The 17,949-nt window shown below is 41.7% G+C and overlaps 6 protein-coding genes across 23 annotated transcripts in view; 2 read left to right on the forward strand and 4 right to left on the reverse strand.

The window, feature by feature from the left end:
* The window catches only part of LOC143008737 (uncharacterized), a 30,177-nt gene extending 26,777 nt beyond the window's left edge, over positions 1-3,400 (forward strand). For 8 of the 10 annotated variants that reach the window (XM_076160610.1, XM_076160608.1, XM_076160611.1 and 5 more), the window contains 5 exons: positions 167-565; positions 1,056-1,178; positions 1,405-1,524; positions 1,613-1,693; positions 1,790-3,400. In XM_076160610.1, the coding sequence (XP_076016725.1) occupies positions 167-565; positions 1,056-1,178; positions 1,405-1,524; positions 1,613-1,693; positions 1,790-1,819 (753 nt within the window). In that variant the 3' untranslated portion in view covers positions 1,820-3,400. The remainder of the gene's footprint in view (positions 1-166; positions 566-1,055; positions 1,179-1,404; positions 1,525-1,612; positions 1,694-1,789) is intronic. The other 2 variants (XM_076160616.1, XM_076160617.1) reach the window with 2 other exon arrangements.
* Positions 3,401-4,213: 813 nt separating this feature from the next.
* Positions 4,214-6,751, reverse strand: LOC143008756 (casein kinase II subunit beta). Of its 2 annotated transcripts, none has more exons than XM_076160649.1 (7): positions 6,654-6,751; positions 6,218-6,302; positions 5,884-5,986; positions 5,680-5,795; positions 5,513-5,588; positions 5,214-5,403; positions 4,214-4,907 (listed from the first exon to the last, which is right to left on the reverse strand). In XM_076160649.1, exons 2-7 carry the CDS (start codon positions 6,287-6,289, stop codon positions 4,817-4,819), a joined length of 648 nt encoding a protein of 215 aa, XP_076016764.1. In that variant the 5' UTR covers positions 6,290-6,302; positions 6,654-6,751; the 3' UTR covers positions 4,214-4,816. The 2 variants fall into 2 exon arrangements, with proteins under 2 accessions (XP_076016764.1, XP_076016763.1); XM_076160648.1 differs by having other exon boundaries at positions 6,218-6,352; positions 6,654-6,733.
* A 389-nt stretch (positions 6,752-7,140) lies between these two features.
* Positions 7,141-8,549, reverse strand: LOC143008757 (allograft inflammatory factor 1-like). The gene is made up of 6 exons (XM_076160651.1): positions 8,408-8,549; positions 8,213-8,274; positions 7,929-7,995; positions 7,803-7,844; positions 7,519-7,684; positions 7,141-7,302 (listed from the first exon to the last, which is right to left on the reverse strand). Exons 1-6 carry the CDS (start codon positions 8,424-8,426, stop codon positions 7,215-7,217), a joined length of 444 nt encoding a protein of 147 aa, XP_076016766.1. The 5' UTR covers positions 8,427-8,549; the 3' UTR covers positions 7,141-7,214.
* The window catches only part of LOC143008753 (CXADR-like membrane protein), a 249,425-nt gene continuing 239,139 nt past the window's right edge, over positions 7,664-17,949 (forward strand). Inside the window, exons 1-8 of one of the 5 annotated variants that reach the window (XM_076160646.1) lie at positions 7,664-7,757; positions 9,562-9,891; positions 9,976-10,251; positions 10,333-10,386; positions 10,480-10,653; positions 10,734-10,793; positions 10,887-10,949; positions 11,048-11,308. In XM_076160646.1, coding sequence (XP_076016761.1) covers positions 9,630-9,891; positions 9,976-10,251; positions 10,333-10,386; positions 10,480-10,653; positions 10,734-10,793; positions 10,887-10,949; positions 11,048-11,061 — 903 coding nt within the window. In that variant the 5' untranslated portion in view covers positions 7,664-7,757; positions 9,562-9,629 and the 3' untranslated portion in view covers positions 11,062-11,308. Of the gene's footprint in view, positions 7,765-8,585; positions 9,338-9,561; positions 9,892-9,975; positions 10,252-10,332; positions 10,387-10,479; positions 10,654-10,733; positions 10,794-10,886; positions 10,950-11,047; positions 11,309-17,949 lie in introns of those variants that run through there. The other 4 variants (XM_076160645.1, XM_076160643.1, XM_076160642.1 and 1 more) reach the window with 4 other exon arrangements.
* Positions 11,338-13,816, reverse strand: LOC143008745 (uncharacterized). 4 transcript variants are annotated; one of them, XM_076160629.1, is made up of 9 exons: positions 13,513-13,816; positions 13,106-13,357; positions 12,721-13,005; positions 12,615-12,644; positions 12,360-12,503; positions 11,990-12,253; positions 11,770-11,874; positions 11,643-11,671; positions 11,338-11,536 (listed from the first exon to the last, which is right to left on the reverse strand). In XM_076160629.1, exons 1-9 carry the CDS (start codon positions 13,583-13,585, stop codon positions 11,420-11,422), a joined length of 1,299 nt encoding a protein of 432 aa, XP_076016744.1. In that variant the 5' UTR covers positions 13,586-13,816; the 3' UTR covers positions 11,338-11,419. The 4 variants fall into 4 exon arrangements, with proteins under 4 accessions (XP_076016744.1, XP_076016743.1, XP_076016745.1 ...); XM_076160628.1 differs by having other exon boundaries at positions 12,360-12,644; positions 13,106-13,354; XM_076160630.1 differs by lacking the exon at positions 12,360-12,503.
* Positions 14,373-17,837, reverse strand: cyp21a2 (cytochrome P450, family 21, subfamily A, polypeptide 2). Its single transcript, XM_076160653.1, has 12 exons — positions 17,582-17,837; positions 17,232-17,414; positions 17,028-17,117; positions 16,809-16,963; positions 16,604-16,699; positions 16,293-16,403; positions 16,089-16,175; positions 15,819-15,905; positions 15,450-15,563; positions 15,190-15,356; positions 14,821-14,924; positions 14,373-14,681 (listed from the first exon to the last, which is right to left on the reverse strand). The coding sequence occupies exons 1-12, from the start codon at positions 17,703-17,705 to the stop codon at positions 14,437-14,439; spliced, it is 1,563 nt and encodes a 520-aa protein (XP_076016768.1). The 5' UTR covers positions 17,706-17,837; the 3' UTR covers positions 14,373-14,436.

Consider the following 17,949-nt stretch of genomic DNA (forward strand, 5'->3'; position numbering starts at 1 on the left):
TGTACCTGCGTGATGATATGGACCCCACCTCATACACACATATATACTGTATCCCCAGTTGTATATCTTTAACTTGCATGCATACATATGTTCACTGTTGTGTGGAAACGCAGATTTATCCTATCCGTGATCAAGCAGTGACTGTGTTATTGTCTTTTTTTTTTAGAGTTTGTGCTTTAGTCCCTTAAGGGATGGTTCAGAGACTAAGACAGCCCGCAAGGAAACCTGCAGCAATTTGGGCTTTTCAGACATATCCGGTCCCACTGTGAGCCAAACGGGTGACCTCTGTAGCGTTGAAGCCCATGGCGCTCCAGTTGCCGCAGAGCTGTGTGCTCAGAAAGAGGGTGTGTGTGAGACTTCCTTTGTGGCCGTGGTTGAGGTGGAGGAGGCACAGGTGCCTTCCACCCACGACCCGTCCAGTAACGCTTTAGAGGAGACCCAGTTGAAGGACGCGCAGGAGGAGGAAGCATCACATCCCGGGTTGGAGTATCTTGGGATGATAGTCGGATCTTCCCCAGCCTCCTATTTCACGAGCGGTGGTCCCAGTGTCATACGCTGCTTCCAGGTAGACCCCCCAAGCGCCAACCTCTGCCCCCTAACTCCTACAGGGTGACCCTGATTGTCTTTCTCAGCTTGGCCTCTCTTATGACTCCATGGCTGGTGCACTTGCTCACTCCTTTGCAGCACCATCACGGCACGCTAACAAAGTCTGTGAATGTCTAATCTAATCAGAATGTCAGTCAGTGCATGGGGCTCAACTGTGGTGATGGGTTGAAATACCACTGTGTGCTATTTCATCATCTGTCCAGCCAGCTCATGGCTTGATAATCCTCTGATGCCCTCCTGTTTGTAGTAGTTGGTGGTGGGAAGGGAAGTGCTGTAGCAAAAGCATTCTTTTCATAATAAACATCTCGGTGAGAGGAAAGGGCTTCTGTGGCAAGATTCATCTTCTAGCAGGGGAGTGGCTGAGAAGGGAATGGTGTGAAGTAAATGGTTGCTGTGAGCTCCAAGCTGTCTGGTCACAGCCACTCACGGGGCTATGCTCCCATCCACAGCCCCCTCTGGTGCAGACCCAGACAGTCACCATCACAGCTGTCTCCAACTCCTCACCAAGTGGCGTCTCCACTACAGAGGTCCCTATCGTCCCGACCAAGACCATCAGCTATGAGTCTCCAAAGGTAGGGGCTTCTGCACTTGCTCAGCCCAGATCTGGCGTAGCCACAGACAAACACTCTCTATCGCCTCCGGTGTGCATGGCAGCACAAAGTGACAACAGGGTGAGCTGGTCTGGGAGGACCAGGCCAGGAGCTCCAGAATGAGCACAAGTACCTAGCCGGGCTAAACTTGGCGTCACCTGACTGCAAATAAGAAATCAGCTGATGTTTGGTTTTTTCCCCCCTATAGGTGATTGTCGATGGGGCAGAGGAGGACAGAGATTTAACAACTGTGTCCAGCTCCCAGACTGTTACCTCGGAAACAGAGAGTGGCACCACAGTTACCACCACTACCACCCACATCTCAAAGGTCAGTACAAACTCACATTTACCTTCTCCCTGAACTTTAGTCTCCCAAATCTCTCTCGTTAGTCTTCATTTCCTCTTCTGTCCATCAGGTAGTGAAAGGCGGCTCTTCAGAGACGCGTGTGGAGAAGAGAATCGTCATCACTGCAGACTCTGATGTTGTTGAAGTCGAGGTACAGAATAATGAGTAACAGTCAGTTTTTTTACTACTCATTTTGTTGAAATTCAGTATAAAACTAATACAAGCATGCATGATGTGCATCCTGCAGGGGACAGAGGGTGGAGCATCAGCTTTGTAACTGAATTCCACATCGCGTATCCCCATGTCAAGGTGCAGCATTCAGCAGGTCCAGGACAACACACAGCGACCAGCTGTATCGAACACACACACACACAAGAAATATCTGCACCTAAAATGAATGGATAGAAAAACCTTAGTAGATAATGTTTGTTCTTTTTGCGTTATAGGTAGAAAAAGTCTCTGCGGTGAAGCTTAGTGAAGGTTCAGAAACGATATTTTCAGTTTTGGCTTTTTAAGTGCTTTTATTTTCGTAGGGGTTTTTACATTGTTAATTTGATATAAACACACCGTTTGAACTCTTTGACACCAGTTCCAGCATTTTATTCCATTGGTGCTGTTCAGGTAAGGGAAGACCATTCGATAGAGCTCTTCTCTGCTTTTTTGTTTACTCGTCTATTTAATTCAGGAGCAGACATTTTCATGAAATTGAGATACCTCACCTCAGAATATGTGAACAAAGGTATTCTGTGCTTAAATTGGGACAGCTGTTTGGCTTTGTTCACTGCTCAGGTACACAAAACAAAATCTTTTCTTCCCCAACTAGCGACGTAGCGGTAACCAACACGCTATTGTAAAGTTTGAATTAAAAAAATCGATCTATTTTGAAATGTTTCTCTATTTTATAGAATTGATGCTTTTATAGTACTTGTACAAAATGAGGTTTTTAAGTTATTCATATCCCTCAGCTCATTGAACAGTAGGTTACCATTTGTGGTTTTTACTCAATTTTGAGGTCTCTGTTCTGGACCTCCTTATTAGTCTCGCCTGACAACCTGAATCATCTTCACACTTATACATCTGTAATCAAGCCTCATAGTCGAGTGCTTCCCTCCGCTCTACATTTCGTTCGGTAGCATACAGCTCATAGGTGCTTTGAAACATATTTGGTATGAAAAACTTTACATGCTTTGGTCTGTTTTTATCTCAGGTTTTGATATTATTTTAAAGGCTACAGACCTCCATGTGATTGTATGAGGGAAATCCAAATGTGCATATCCACCCGCTACTTTAAATGTACATTTTTGTCCGCCAGTGAGGTCAGTAAATATAAAGCTGGTCCGTACACAGCGACCACACGTTTGGGATGAGGCAGCCGGTCCCTGTCTGTGGCTTTCTCTCTCTCGTCAGGGCACCGGTTTTGTCTTTTTTAACATGTTCTACTATACAGTAATTTATTTGTAAAGTAGGAACTGTTTCATGTGATTTGTTGTAATGTGACATTTTAAGACTTGAGTCACAGTGTGAATTATTACATTCATTATCCACCAAGTTTGTAAAGCCTTTTTACCACATAGATTAAGTAGATTACTCTCACTTGCTGTACTTTGTACTTTCCCTAGGAACAACAATGCTTCAAATATATGAAAGTCCTTTTAGATGAGCATGTTTGGTAGCAGATTTTTTTTACCCAAAAGAAGCCATTGGTATTCTAGCAACAAAGTCTACAACCCCCTCCAGAGGGAAAATGGAGATCACTTGAAGGAAAATAGTTTTTAGACATTGGAAAATATTGTTGCTTTGTGACTTATCCCTTGTCTTTTTATGAAAAAATAAATAAAAACATGCATTATTTTATGCATCCTGGTGTCCTCTGTCAATGTGTGACAGACTGAAACTTGAAATGCATTTCAGGAAGAAAATGCATTATGATTGCCGTTGCTGAAAGGTTTTGCGGAATGCTGAAGTGCCTGAAAGTATGAAAGGACTGAAAGAAATGTGAATGTTTTTTCATAGGAGATGGCTGAAAGACCTTTAAAATTGGACGCATTTTAATTTGGCTCCATCTGAAAAACTTAAAATGTGAAAATGCTGGAAAAACCCTAGAAGAATGAACCTTGATGTGTTGAAAATGGGTTCTGTACCTGAACAGAGAAATTACAAGCAGTTTGAGTGAAAGGTGAAGCTCAAATCCTTTGACGCCGTCTGTTTATAAACATTTGCAGCCAAGCAAATCAGCCAGCAAAAACTACAAGCTAGTTTAACAAATTACAAGAGGACATATTCCTACATTTGTCAAATTTGTGGAAGTTATTAGGAGTTGAACACATTTTCAAGTAAAAATTTCCGCAAGTTTTTAGAGTGTGAGGCCCTCAGCCAATCAGCTTCAAATGATTTTCTCTCTTAACAATTCAAAGTACACACACATGGGGAAGGCTGAAAAAAAATCTGAAGTATGCGACAACAGAATAACCATGAAATATTAGAAAACGCTGAATGGGTGGCTGAAAGCCTGAAAAATGCTTGAATGGTTTCTCTGCCTGGAAGTAAGAAGTTATAAGGGAGGTTAGTTGGGGTTTGTAGCTAGAAGTATGCAGAACTAGTTTGAGTGCCTATGGAAGAAAACGGAGCAGAAAAATACTATGATTGCTGATGAAAAAGAATGAGATCGGTGTTCGAAATAAATATTTAATGTCATTCACTTGTTCCATGTGGTAAATCCAAAATCTTAAAACAAAATAAAAAAAACAAAACGCAAGAATTGTCAGGAAAATATTGTCACCAGCACGCGCAAAAGAACCCATACTGTCAATCAACTGACCACTAAACATAACAAGGAAAGCAGAGAGGGCTAAAGCTCACTCACATGCAACCCAAAAATAACATTCAATTGCAATGACTGACTCTTAACAAGGTCAGCATGCGGCTTCCTGTTACAATCGATTGAAATACACCAGCATTATCACTGAGATAGTCACTTTCCTGCTTAAGAGAAACCCGCATCAACAGATCTGACAGCAGTTTGGGTAAAACATTATCGTGAGATGGACACTGTTAAGAATCAGAACATGTTTATCAGGCAATAACAACTTGCTAAACTAACAGTGTTTTATTAAATGAGAGTAAGTTTGTAGGTCTAAAACAGGACTTGAACGTGTCCAACATGGCTGAGTTTGAAGATCTGTACAAACGTTTATTGGGATTTAATAATCCACTGTGTCAAACCAATAACAAAAGTATAAGTCTCTTTCTCCGCTGTCGTGGACCATGCTGAGGTCTAGCGAATTGCCTTGACTGGGCTCTTAAAGCTTGAAGCAGCCTGAAGTTGGAGCTGATAGGCCATCGGATGAATCTTGAATCCATATAGCCTGAAAAAGAAAGAACACGCATTACCTGTGTGATGACGCATCAAAGGGACACGAGGGAATCCAGTTTTAACTCCGGTTTACACTACGCAACTCCCCAAAATTGCTTAAGCGTTCAAATTACATGAGATATCATTTCTGAATAATCAATATATCATAATATATGATGGTATAATACAGAGACAAGACAAGTATCAGTTGTAAAAGTTTGTAGTCTGCAACCGGAAAATTCTAGCTGGAACTGTGCAGTCGAAACTCAACTTCTGTATGCTGGCAACAACTGAAAAGTGAGTATCTGGTCAAACAAACCTTGGCACAAACTGGTTAGCCGGTCGCTTTGGCCGGTACTCTGGGTGCACCATGAACAGCATGTGGGGGAATCCGGTGCCAAAATAGGCCCCATCTGTGTGGTGGTGTCTGGAGGATTTAGGGGTGTACACATCCATGCACTTTGGGCAGTACAGCTTCACCATCGCTTCTCCCGGGATGTCTGATAAACCTACACGGGAAAAGAGATGCCTGATAGTGGATTGTGTCTTCATAACCAGCAAAGTTCAAAGGCAAGAGTGTGGCTCTCTTGTGTGCAAGCATTGAAATGTCAGACTTACCAATGGGAAGCATCGGCTGATTCTCACAATAAACTCTGGGGCAATAGCCAAAATCCCCTTGTTGGTATTTTTCCAACTACAAAAGGACAAATTCAGGAAACAATGTCAGTTCTTGAAACGGAAACAGTTACGAATTCACCACCAAGACTAATTTAGAAACAACCTACCATTTGTGCGATGCCCCTGTTTGTGAGGATGTAACGAGCATGTATGAGCCCATAGAGCATCTCTGCTGCCTGCTCAATCAGGTCACTCTGGTTGGGGTTATCTTCAAGCTCTTCATCTGTCAAAGCAAAGAGACCCAATCAGCTAAATCAACCAAACGTTGACTTCGTTTTACACAGGAACCACCACATCCCTGAGGCTCTCACCTGGCTCCAAGTCCAGGATCATGTCCAGAGCCTGGCGATAGTGAGGCACCTGTTCGTTCAGACCTGTCAGGTTGAACTTGTCCTGTATGTAGTCCTCATCAACCTGTAACGCAGAGACAGAAGACACATGGCTGTAAACATAGATAGAACTGTGTGTGGAGCAATCCAAACTGTGGCGGTGGTAAGCACGCTTGCGGTGTATTGGGGCAATTATGATTATCAGTGTCTGCAGAGGATGGGCTTTTATTTTGGAGGGTATTTTGGTCGCTGCGGTGAAGAATTCAAAAAGAAGACTTTAAAAGAAAACACAAAAATACAAATCCAGCAGACTCACCTCACAAAAGAACTCGTTCCCCCTCAGACCACAGAACCAGGAGATCCATGACACCTCCTCCGAGCTGCTCATCCTCCTCACAGACCTGCAAGCAGACAGTGAGTGCGCCGCCATGCCTCCGCGTCAACAACACTGCTGTTATAGTTTAAGGTTCGGACCAAACCGAGCGCTTTAAACCAACACTGTTATCTTAAGCACTTTGCAAATATCACTTTTTTTAATGTGAATAATAATTCTTATCCCCCGGGGTTACGCCTGCTAAACTAAACGCTGCTGTTAGCGCGTGCTTTACGTGCTAGCCTCGTTGCTAATATCACGTAGCGTCATATTTACATTTTTATTCTAGCAAGACGATAAAGTAATTCTGATTCAAACTACTGTGACGAAACCGCGACATCTGTACCGTTAAAAACACTCCAAAGTCACTTTTACTCACCGTTCGCTGTATTTATTAACATGAATCTACACCATCGGCTAGTTTGGGAGCCTCGCTTGACGAAATCAGACTTCCGATTACATCTAATTTTCAAAATAAACTGCTCACACTTTGTTGTTGCGGTGAAACCATACCGGAAACGTTTCAGCACTGGATATTATTACAACAAGCATTACTATTGATTTTAACAGTCGTTTTAATTTATTTACGACCATCAGTTGCAGTGTTTTTCATGTATGTTGATAAGTCAGCCATAAATACTGTATACTCAGCTCGAATTGTTCCTTTTTGTTTCAGTAATCGTGGTTTCATACAAATTGAACACACACTGTATATGACGTATATTTAGTATGAGTATAAGAATGCGCTACTTCATGATATAAAAAGGAAATATCATTGGATGGTGGTTGCAATTACTTGATAAAATGTATAAACTTTACATAATTGATACATGAGCCTAAATATATACCACCACTGAAACCAGGCATACTTTCTCCCATGTGTTTTAATGTTTTAACATGAAGTCATCAAAAGTGGCAATGTCAAAACGTCTCAGATCCTTCAGGGCAGGTCTGAAAAGGTCTTGCGGCGTGGTGGTCCCACCTCTGTTTGTTCCTTTTCCTTTGACATGCCCTCAAACATCAGGATCCTTCCACACAGAAAATGACATGTCAGCAACACAAACTATTACTATATCATCAGCATTATCTATCTTACAGAGTAGTATTCTTTGTTCCTGAATGTAACATAATCAGCCAAACCCTATCAAATCCATATGAATGACGTATATTCATTGAATCTAATCCTCCCCCAGTCTGTGGATCACACTCTCCTGTTATAACAGTTCACACTGGTATAGACTCACAGTTTTAGAATTGCATTTTTTTGCCCCAGCATCATTTTTAGGAAGTCATCGTAGCAGATGGTTTCTTTGGTTGTCCCACCCACCACCTCTGACATCATCTTTTTCAGTTCCAAGTGAGTTTTGGCCACTCCGAGTTTCTCCAGCATTCGTTTTAATCCCATCATGTCTGAAATGAAGAGTTCAAAGAATTGAAAGGGACTATGTGCATGTTAGGAGTCAACACTGGCTGCAACAAATAGGTCTGTGGTATGTGTGGTACTATTATAACTATGACACAGTTTTACCTATATCTCCTTGGTCGTTTAGATCAAACTCCATGTATTTATCTGTAGCAAAACAAAATGGAATTCATTACAAATGACATAGCTGTGCACAGAGAGTGTGATAAGGTTAGATTTTATTGAACTCACTTTTAAACATGTCAAGCTTTGAGGCCAAATCTTCCACTTCTGCATACTGTGGATCTGAGAGTAAAGCCTAGGGAAGTGGTGAGTACACGATACATTACTTATTTGTATTGTAGTAGCTGTCAGTCATAGCTAATGTGGGTATTTAACCATTAGATCTATGTACAGGGGGTGTACATAATAACTCCAACACCTGAACTGTGTATTTAGATAATTAGTTTAAAAAGTCTATGCCAGTTGTGAACTCATGGCTTGACCTTTATATATAAATCATCAGTGTGACTCACCTCATTGATAGAGTTCAGTTTCTCTTCCTGGTGAGACTTGAGCTGACCATATGCTTTGCCCCCTGTTAAAATGAAACAACAATGGAGATAATTAGGTACAAGATATAAGAGTTTAAACACTTTTATGCACTGAAATGACAAAGTAGCTTTTTAGACAATGTATACACTGACAGTTGACGGGGCAGGCAGACTCACCTTGAGTGTTCTTGTCCATGTTGGTGGCGAGAGCGTCTAAACTGCCCTGCAAGTGGTGAAACTAAGAGTATAAAATGCAATGACGGTGTTTCTGCGAATAAAACCAGAACAGGAAGTGGAGCAAATGTGTTTCAGGTTCCTCTGTTATATTTAAGGTTGCTACAGCAGACTGAGGTCACAGACACTGACTTTCACCAGAGGACATAGACAAAACCTAATTCCTTTTAGCTTAAACTTTGAATGGTCTCATATCTAAGCTTCTCTGATGGAGAAAAAAGTTTTGCTAGTTTTGAAAATAAGTTGACATTTGAATTAAGGAAGGAAAGGTGATGTGGGTGGTGGAACTGCATGTTTTGAAATCCCGAAAAATTCATGTTACGAAAATAGAAAATTCCAAGTGTGACATTGTTGCATAACACGCCTGCAATACTGAACATGTGTTTATCTACAGATATGTGACAGATCAAGCCCTCAGGCTGGCACTTGCTAGACCTCTGCATTGAGGGCAAATTCATTCTTTGTTGTGCAATTCTGTCAATAGGGCAGCTCTGATATGCCACAGGGGACATTTTGCTGACATGATTTTACATACATTTGTCCTCCTCAACACTTGATCCACAAATCAGCACTTGTCAAATATATGCCAAGACACATATCAACATTTCAGTGCAATCTTTTGTTGTTACCACTTGGTGTCTCTGCTGGCCGTATGATCCAGTGTCATGACAGCATGTCTGACATGTTCTCTGCAGGCTCTTTGGAGACTTAGAGAACTGAGAAAAGGTAGAGACTGAATAATTATCAGTGTAAATCATTTCTTTGCCACATACTCTGCATTGCACATGCACTACTGCATTGTACAGAAAATGGCATATTTTCATCTTTGGGGCCCCCTGTTTTTATTTTGGTCAGTCATATCAGAGAGCAGAGGTGAGTAGGCGATTGAGAATTTCCTTTGTTAGACTCGACATACTTCACACATATGCTTCATGTGACTAACTAAATCAATGTATTAATGTATTCTGTGTAACAAGTGATTATGACTGCAGTTTATTCTGAGATTCTGACCGTTTTGTTTGTCAATTTGTTTATGATACACACTATAATAAATGTATTCCGCTTATCCTTTCTTCTTGTCGTTCTCAATTTTAAAGAGAATCCAGCACAAATTGTCTCAGCCTCTCAAGGAGAAGATGTCACGCTCCCTTGTTTCAAATCTACCATGTTGGCTCCAGAGAGCTGCTACAGAGTCAAATGGACCAAACTTTTCTTGGATCCTTCCCGTCAGCCAATTCTTATCCTCGCCCGACCTCAAATGCCCCCATTCCGGGATGCGGAAGGCGTTTCATGGGGAACTGATAAGAATGGAGATATGTCTCTTTCTCTAAAGAGTTTAAACAAATCTAATGAGGGAGAGTACTGCTGTGAGATCTGGGAAGGCTGGAAGATCATTCTGGTCAAAAACCTCCAACTAAAAGTGAAAGGTAACGTCATATATTATTATATTATTACTCCTACTTTTTTCCCAGGCTAATCAATCTCATGCATGTATTGCTTGTAACTTTTAGACTGTAAAACCCTTGATGCAGTGAAGGCAGCACCTGGCACTCTAGCACATCTGCATTGCCCAGTGGACACAATGTTGGAACCTCACAGACGTCAAAATGTCTCCTGGGTGAAGCTGAAAGCAGGCGTTGAAAACCCGATGCTTCTCAATTCTAAAACGGTTGAAAGTAACGGGACACTGTTGGCTATTCATGTACGAGATTATAGTGACGGCGGTTGGTTTAGATGCAAGTACGGACAAACTCAGCGCTGTTTTGACCTCCATCTACAAGTTCAAGGTGAGACCTTCTTTGGTATTATCTATGGCAACTAATGACAAAATAAATGAATTGTACCTTTCGATTTCCTTTTTTAAATAGAAAATACTGTTGTGGCCACGACAGTTCCAGTTACTAAAACAGAAACTGTGCAAGGTTGTGTGTTAAAGTTTATTTGCACAAGCAATTGCATTATTTTCTATGTAGTTATGATGACAATATCATATATGCTCCTCATGTCTTCCTCAGCAATGACAACTAACCAGAGGATGGAGGAACCCAAGAATACGGGGAGCCGAACATTTTCTGTCACACTTGTGTCGTCTCTGACTGGGTTTGCTGTGATATGTTCAGTGATTGGACTGATCATCTACCACAGATGTTACGTCAGGAGACTTGTGCAGAACACTCAGAGGAACCCAGGTCAGAGCTGAGGAACTGAAATTCAGATTGTCGTGATATGCGTAGTAAATTGTTACAACTCCGTCTCTTGTTGTAATCAGGGGGCTTCCTGCAATGTAACGACGGACTTTATGAGGATGTGCAGATACCAGGTGTAGAAGGTGAGTGCCAGCTTCATCTCCCAATAGTTTATTCATTGAATCCAGCATGAATTTCTACGCCGCTTCACTGACAGCTTCTCCCACATCCTGCAGAACAAACAAACCTACAGATCAACAGCCTATACATGCTTTCCCAGGATGGAGGGATGGATACCTGTGAGTATTCTGACTGATGAGCTATAAAAGCCATCGTTTGTTGTCATGATATTCACTAATATTCAAGTTTAATAACAATTTTCTTGCCTTTATTGCAGTCCAGTGTCGGTGATTTTCTTTTTTTACAGAAGAATGGCAAGATGATCTGCTGCTCTCTGTTTTGCACTTGATAACTAATCTGAGCACATTAATCATATTTCTGAGTTCCTGAAATGTAAGCTGTAAAATGTCGAGTTAAGCTTGCTAAGATGCATAACAATGTATGGTGACTGATGACAAGCTTTTATACCACCTGTTTCTGTTTTGTATTATTAAATCATCTGTGATCGGTATGTTAAATAAAAATCAAGATGCGTTTACGTAACAATCTTTAGTGTCATTTTTGGAAAACAATATGTGTGCATTGTGTCCTGACGATAAAAGAGAAGATGAAGGTGAACATTCAGACGGTAAAGCATTTTTATTTTGTGTTAGTTCACAGCTTGTAGTAGATCATAGAAGCTGTCTGATGTGGTTGATCTTTGTCTCTGACTTTGCTGGTGTATTTCCTCATTATTTACATCTTCCACGGTCTCATAAATGTTGGTCTGCAACAGTATGATGATATGCGTTAGAAGCCATTCAAAAGATGAAAGCCTGACATATTTTCCACACAACATATTTTAGTGTTGTGTGTCTTGTTAGTATTCTTACCATTCCAACACTTGCTGCCTGTTTGTTTTCTGCAAAATAGAAAAACAGGGAAATTGCCCATTATTACGGTAAACGATTCAGGAAGGACTGTTAAATCAATCATGCACTTTCGGACCACATTCAGTACCTGCATCCTTATTGTGCTTCCTCTTTATGTACACACAGATCCCTCCAGTCACTGCACACAACAGGAGGCCCAGAGGAAGGATTGACCACGTGGCAGTTTGCAGCTCTGCACATAACAAATTATTAATCCTCAGATTACTGTCAGTAACTATGCTGCAACTTCCTCAGCATGTGGATGTTAGTTTGGAGAGCAATCAACACTGACAGGACCCATTGCTTACTGTTAACAGTTTGCCACTTCTTTGTTGCCATTATAACCTCCTCTCTGGACACAGAGCAGGAAAACTGATCCAGGCTCTTCTGAGGATCTGGGAGGAATAGCTTGGAGATAAGGGTGTTATTGACGTGTGTCACTTTGCTTCGCCAGCTGTGTTGGATATTCCCAGACCATGTTAAATTGAAGTCTGGTTCACATTGTGTAGCAGCACAGGTCAGCATGCAAGTCAATGTCAGGTTATCGCCTTCCGGATTGGACTCTGAAGTAACTGTGAACACAAATATGAGATTGTGTGAGAGGGAATATTCATTTTCGGGTTTATATACTGTATACATATATAAATAGACTGTAGCTCAGTATTTTGTAATGCTCACTGTCAACTGTGTGCAGTCTGATCTTGTTGGTCACCTTTTGATCATCAGTAGGAAATGAACACTGATAGTTCCCAGAATGCATAGCGCTCACTTTGCTTATGACCAGCAAGAAGTCTTTGTTTACATGAAATGGCTCCGTCTGACCTTTGACAGGTGATATGTCCTCTGTCAGTGGCTTTCCACCCAGAGCCCACTGCATTCTGTCACCCACACCAAGAGAGGAAGTGTTGCCACAAGAGAATGACACTGACTCACCCACTGCAGCAAACACTTCCTGTATACCATCTGGGGCAAAGGGAGCACCAGTTACACTTTATATAAACCACATCTTTAATTGTAGAATAAGCACCTTTGTGTGTACCTTCTATTGTTGTAGTAGTAGTGGTGCTGGCTTTAACAGAGTCTCTTTGAGTGAGCTGGCATTTCCATTTTCGTTGATGGTCTGTCGGTTTGAGGTTGATGGTCATTACAGAGAAGCATTTAGAAACCTCCTTAATGTGAAACCTACTTCCATTTATATGCGTTTCAGCCTCAGTCAGCCATTCAATGTTGATTCCGCTGTGGGGACAAGTTGGGACGAGGCCCACAAATGTGTTGAGGGAGCAGTGAAGCTCTATCTTGGCTTTCTCTGTAGATGTTTGACTAACTGGCGAATGGAAGGAAAACAACAACGTTAGTGACTGTTTGTTACTAACTTACTAATAATTGTTACAAGAATGCACAATATTGTAAAAGAACTCACTTACTTTCAAGGATTTGAACTGAAACGCTTGAATTGAAAGTTCCGCTGTGGCAAGTGTAATCGCGAGCATCATCTATTTCCAGGTGATTGATGTGTAGAGAGCAGTGCTTCACCAGGCTGAGCCTTCCTGCTACCACCACCCGAGTCACTAATCCATGCTGTCCGATCATGTTCCAGTCGATAGAGGAGCAGGAGGGTATAACACATGGCAAAGTGATGCTGTCTCCCAGTGATGCAAACATCACCAAATGATCTGCTGGAGGAAGACTCTAAATTCTCAGTTAAACTTAAATTTGAGTATTGACTGTAATGATGCTCAGAAATAGAATTGGTTTCTTTGCTAGACTAACTCCACCTTCTACATAGAATTTATAGTCAACATAAGAGCATAATGTTATTTTTCATACTCACCAGATAGCTGGAGTCCAAATGTTGCTTGTGTAAGAGAGAAGAGGCAAAGGTTTAGTAAATAATAGGAAATCATCCTCCCCCGAGCAGACTTTCTGACTATTGCTAAATCACATCTTAGTTGCAGCTTCCTGCAAGATTTTCAGGAAATGACATGCATGCAGACAACTCATACGGAGTGGGTTTTTCTTTACATCCGGGCCTCCCATTTATACCAGAGGCCAGCAGAAACATGGCAGCCAGACAAATGAATGTATATCTTTGAGATGGGTCATGCATGTTGTGTTTGGAAATGATTGTACATACCTCCCACCTAACACTACAGCCAAATGTACGTGCTGATGATTCATCACAATTCATGTAGTTCTCTCATCCATGCAATGATGATATTGACTCCATATAGATTCTCAGTGTTTGCCCACTGGGTGGTGCTATTTGATTCCAGTCCATATGTCCTCTTAAATGTTGCAAATTGATACAATTTTGACCATTTTCAATTTATTATAGTTTGTGCAAGCTGTACGTTTCGGGGAATCCTATTAATGGAAGATTTTTTCACAGTCCTAAACAGATTTTGTGTTTTCTTTTAGGGGAAATCTGACTAGCTGCTGTAAAAGATTATGTTGAATCTGAAGATGTGTTTTTTTCTTACTCTCATCTCTATGAATATATTGTATTGTATTAGTGATGTTATTAACTAAATATTCACAAAACTTATTGAATACTTATTTACTAAAATCGTTATGTACTGATGAGCAAATAAATACAATGTCAAAATGTACCGTTTTTATCAATGTATTCAGTAATAATGAGAATAATGAGATAGAAAATGTTGTTTCAGTTGTATTTAATTTACACTGAACAGTAAAAAAAGTTTTATTTTGTACATTCTATACAAATGTACATTATTTAGGAGACTGTGACACACTACATGGGTCGTGGGCGTGCTATAACTGTGTAGGGTTTGATCTTCAGCACGATACTCGCAGCTCCTCTCAGGTCGGGCAGAGAGGCTCCATCCTCGGCAGGGACAAACTGGAAATCTCTCAGCAAATAGGCGGTGAACAGAAAGACCTCCATTTTGGCAACAGACTCGCCCAGGCACATTCGAGCGCCCCCTCCGAAAGGCACAAGGGCCCGGGTGGAACCTCCCCCACCCTCCAGAAAGCGCTCTTTGAGAGAGAGAGAGAGAGAGAGAGAGAGAGAGAGAGAGAGAGAGAGAGAGAGAGAGAGAGAGAGAGAGAGAGATTTAAGTATTTGAACTCTACTATGCCGAATTAAAGGAGGGCACCCAGCTTTTTAAAGCAGTACCTGGTTTGAAGCTGTCCGGGTCAGTCCAGACCTCAGGATCATGGTGAGCGCCAAACAGATTAGGAATGATGACTGTGTTCTTAGGAATGAAATAACCTGCAATGCTAAACACCAGCAATGCTCACTGAGATGAGAATCACATTAACATTGCATCTGTCATCATGTCTGGCAGTAAAAAAGGTGTTGCAAAGTATTAGGGCAACTTTTCAAATCAGAAACACAAATTCTACATGGCTTGATTAGAATCTAGATCCTTATCATGAACTGCTGGTGTAAAACAGTGTATTGCTGAGCTGTAATACTGGTTTGACGCATCTTTAATGGTTAGAAAGAAAGATCCAGGCACTATGGCGGCCTCTCCTAGCTGACCTGCTGTCTCTGATGGCTCTGTGCGGCACCGCCAATGGGGCGACTGGCCTGAGCCTGAGCACCTCGCTGATCACAGAACACAGAACCGGAAGCCGGTGTCTGTCACTGTATTCGGGGTAGCGTCCCTCCAGCACCAAGCACAGCTCCTCGTACACCTGGGTTTGCACCTTCAGATCATAGCAGTCAAGCAGAGAGAGGCCTAGTTAAAGCGTGAGGGTGTGCGACCGGCGCCATGTGGTGTGTTTGTTTTGTATGTCTACCTCTGGTCTGTGTAGAAGGAAGGCCACGGCCCAGCTCAGCCAGGCTGCAGTGGTCTCTGTCCCCCCGATGAGAAGGTCCACTGTGGCCATGTGGACGTGAGTGTCCGTCAGATGCTTGAGGCAAATGTCAATGAATACCAATGCAACTTCTCATTCACAGTAGTTTGATAGCTTACATTAGATTTGAAATGAATGTTAAATAAACAGAAATTTTAATAACAAATCACAAGTCAAAATAGAGGGAAGACTTGTAAATGTCCAAATCCAAATTCTCCCTGCAGGATCAACACCTTGAAATATCTGTCAAACTGATGTGATTCCTGGTATTTGGTGTTATGATATGTAGCATATGTGTGTGTTTGTAGTTACCACGTCATGATTTGTGCCGTGAGGTTGGTCAAGGCCCTGCAGGAGAGAATCTGTGATCGTTTCCTCTTGTGACTGTGCAGACATCAGCTGGTTAAAAAGAAGGAAATTAGGTGAAATCATTGTTCTACGCACAAATTAGCACATGGATAATGGATTTTTTCTCATGTTGACATTTTTTGACCTGAGCATGTTAGCATGATGAAGACTCTCCACTATCTTGTATTGTTATTATACAGTACTTAATTGTTATTTTTTTATTCTTACACTAACCTTGTAATTGCTTATATGTTCTCTTATGATGTCATCCCTCCTCTTGACCTCTCTCAGGAGACTGGAAAACACAGGATTGGGCAATTTCTTTGACGGAAGAGAGCAGGGGAGGTGTGAGAATTCAGTCTGAGCATATTTGTAAATGTATACCCAGTCATCCACACTGATGATTAATATAAATATAAATACTGTGTATGAACTGACTCTGAGCAGGGGGAAGGAGTCCAGGGCAGAAATCCAAGAAGAGCCCCACAGTGCGACGATCTCATTCAGGCAACTGTGCAAACTCTGCAGCTCCAGTGAACTCTTGTCATACTAGAGAACAGAGAGGTTTATGTTTTCGTACGTCTTACCAGTAAAAAAAGCGCAAAAAAGTGCAACATAAACAGTGGCATTGCCCAGCCACAACCACAGAAGAAAACCAGTTGGTGTTCATTGATGAGAAGCAGAATTCCCCCTCTATTCCCAGGACTTTCCTCACACAAACTGCACCGTGTGGAGGGAAAGATACTCACCTCTTTTCCAAAAGACAGCGTGGTGATGACATTACTGGCTGCTACAGTGAAATCCTCAGCGAGATCCACAGCAGTGCCTTGATAGCCCAGCAAAATCTATAGAGAGCCAGATTCATTTTCAGTAATTAATACAAAATCTTTGTTTCCATTACAGGTTATTATTTTGTCGACAAGGTATGTATTCATACTGTTTTGTGTTCGGTACCTGTCGCAGGTGCAGTGCTTCTCTCTCAATGACGTTGTGTAAAGATTGTTTAGAGCAGCGCTGCAAAGCACTGTGGACCAGACGCCTATGTGCTCTCCACTCCTCAGTGTAGTTGCCCAGAGAGATGGAGTACCCTCCCCCAGACACGATATCCCCTGAGAGAATACATTGTAAGTGTACAACAATTATGCATAACCATAAAATCAAGAGGAGGTTTACCTGTGTATGAATCTGGTCTTCCAGCAAAGTCAGACCATTTCTTCACAAGTGCTTCTCGTATGATTTCACTATTATTAAGAACCACCATGGCTGGAAAAAGACACAACATAGAGTTTTGACATTCATTTCGCTCAAACTGGATTTTATTCTGTTAGAATTTCATTAGATAAAACAGTGTCTACTCTGTAAATGAATTTGCATTACTGGTGTTGCCACATATGAGGCGGTAGATGTTTCCGTAGCGTTGTGCCAGGTTGGTCAAGTGAATGGGCAGGTGATCATTTGTCATTTCCATCATGTTTCCTATGAGAAAATGACTAGGAGGACCTGGGAGGGAAGGAGACAAGGAGCATGGACGAAACCGGTGCAGCAGTCCAGAGTTGACTTCTGTGTGGACGAGTTAAAAAAGACAAAAGTAAGTCTGTCATGTCTACTGGCCGACTGGTCTAATCAGTAATTAGTCTAAGTAGTATACAATGCTGTCCATGTGTTTGCTGAAAAGCTGATAGAACAACCAGCATGGACAAATGTAATGAACTTTAATAGATAATTACCTGTAGGTGCAACTCCTCCTTCTTCGGATTTATGTCTCTGACCGGAAATTTTGATCAGCAACATCGACAGTAGTAAAGCTAGGAGTGCAGCTCCCACACTGATGACAGACATTTCTGCTCCCATCTTGTTTCTTGCTGCTGCCCTCCTTCAGAAAACTGCTTGTGAAACTGTTCTTCCCATTTATGCTCTTCTTGTGACCTGAAGTCCGTCAGCACGTTATGCGTCGTTAGCGTTTTGTCAGCATCAAGGATGTCTAAATATTTTTTTAACCCCCGATTGAGGACAACGTGTCTGACGATGGAATGAGCAAATGTGACAAGAGGCAGCTTGATAAACAAAGATAGTTCCCATTTGTTTTGGGAGGATA

The sequence above is a fragment of the Genypterus blacodes genome, unplaced genomic scaffold (assembly GCF_046128005.1).
Source record: "Genypterus blacodes isolate CSIRO-AG114 ecotype Tasmania unplaced genomic scaffold, CSIRO-AGI_Gbla_v1 ptg000107l_1, whole genome shotgun sequence".
Classification (NCBI taxonomy): domain Eukaryota; kingdom Metazoa; phylum Chordata; class Actinopteri; order Ophidiiformes; family Ophidiidae; genus Genypterus; species Genypterus blacodes.

Bases quoted from the DNA above. Each gene is read 5' to 3' on its own strand.
- LOC143008756 (XM_076160648.1), bottom strand. From the start codon at position 6,331: ATGGCGGCGCACTCACTGTCTGCTTGCAGGTCTGTGAGGAGGATGAGC. The intron at 5,987-6,217 runs GTGAGTCTGCTG...TCTGCGTTACAG, and splicing joins GGAACGAGTTCTTTTGTGAG to GTTGATGAGGACTACATACA. The intron at 5,404-5,512 runs GTAAGTCTGACA...TTTCCCGTGTAG, and splicing joins TCAGCCGATGCTTCCCATTG to GTTTATCAGACATCCCGGGA.
- LOC143008757 (XM_076160651.1), bottom strand. The intron at 7,996-8,212 runs GTGAGTCACACT...CCACTTCCCTAG, and splicing joins AACTGAACTCTATCAATGAG to GCTTTACTCTCAGATCCACA. The intron at 7,845-7,928 runs GTGAGTTCAATA...GTTTTGCTACAG, and splicing joins AAAGCTTGACATGTTTAAAA to ATAAATACATGGAGTTTGAT.
- LOC143008745 (XM_076160627.1), bottom strand. From the start codon at position 13,585: ATGATTTCCTATTATTTACTAAACCTTTGCCTCTTCTCTCTTACACAA. The intron at 11,672-11,769 runs GTACTGAATGTG...TCTATTTTGCAG, and splicing joins GAAGCACAATAAGGATGCAG to AAAACAAACAGGCAGCAAGT. The intron at 11,537-11,642 runs GTAAGAATACTA...ATACTGTTGCAG, and splicing joins AGGCAGCAAGTGTTGGAATG to ACCAACATTTATGAGACCGT.
- cyp21a2 (XM_076160653.1), bottom strand. From the start codon at position 17,705: ATGGGAGCAGAAATGTCTGTCATCAGTGTGGGAGCTGCACTCCTAGCT. The intron at 16,964-17,027 runs GTAAACCTCCTC...GTATTCTCTCAG, and splicing joins AAGACCAGATTCATACACAG to GGGATATCGTGTCTGGGGGA. The intron at 15,357-15,449 runs GTAGACATACAA...TATGATCTGAAG, and splicing joins TCCTTCTACACAGACCAGAG to GTGCAAACCCAGGTGTACGA.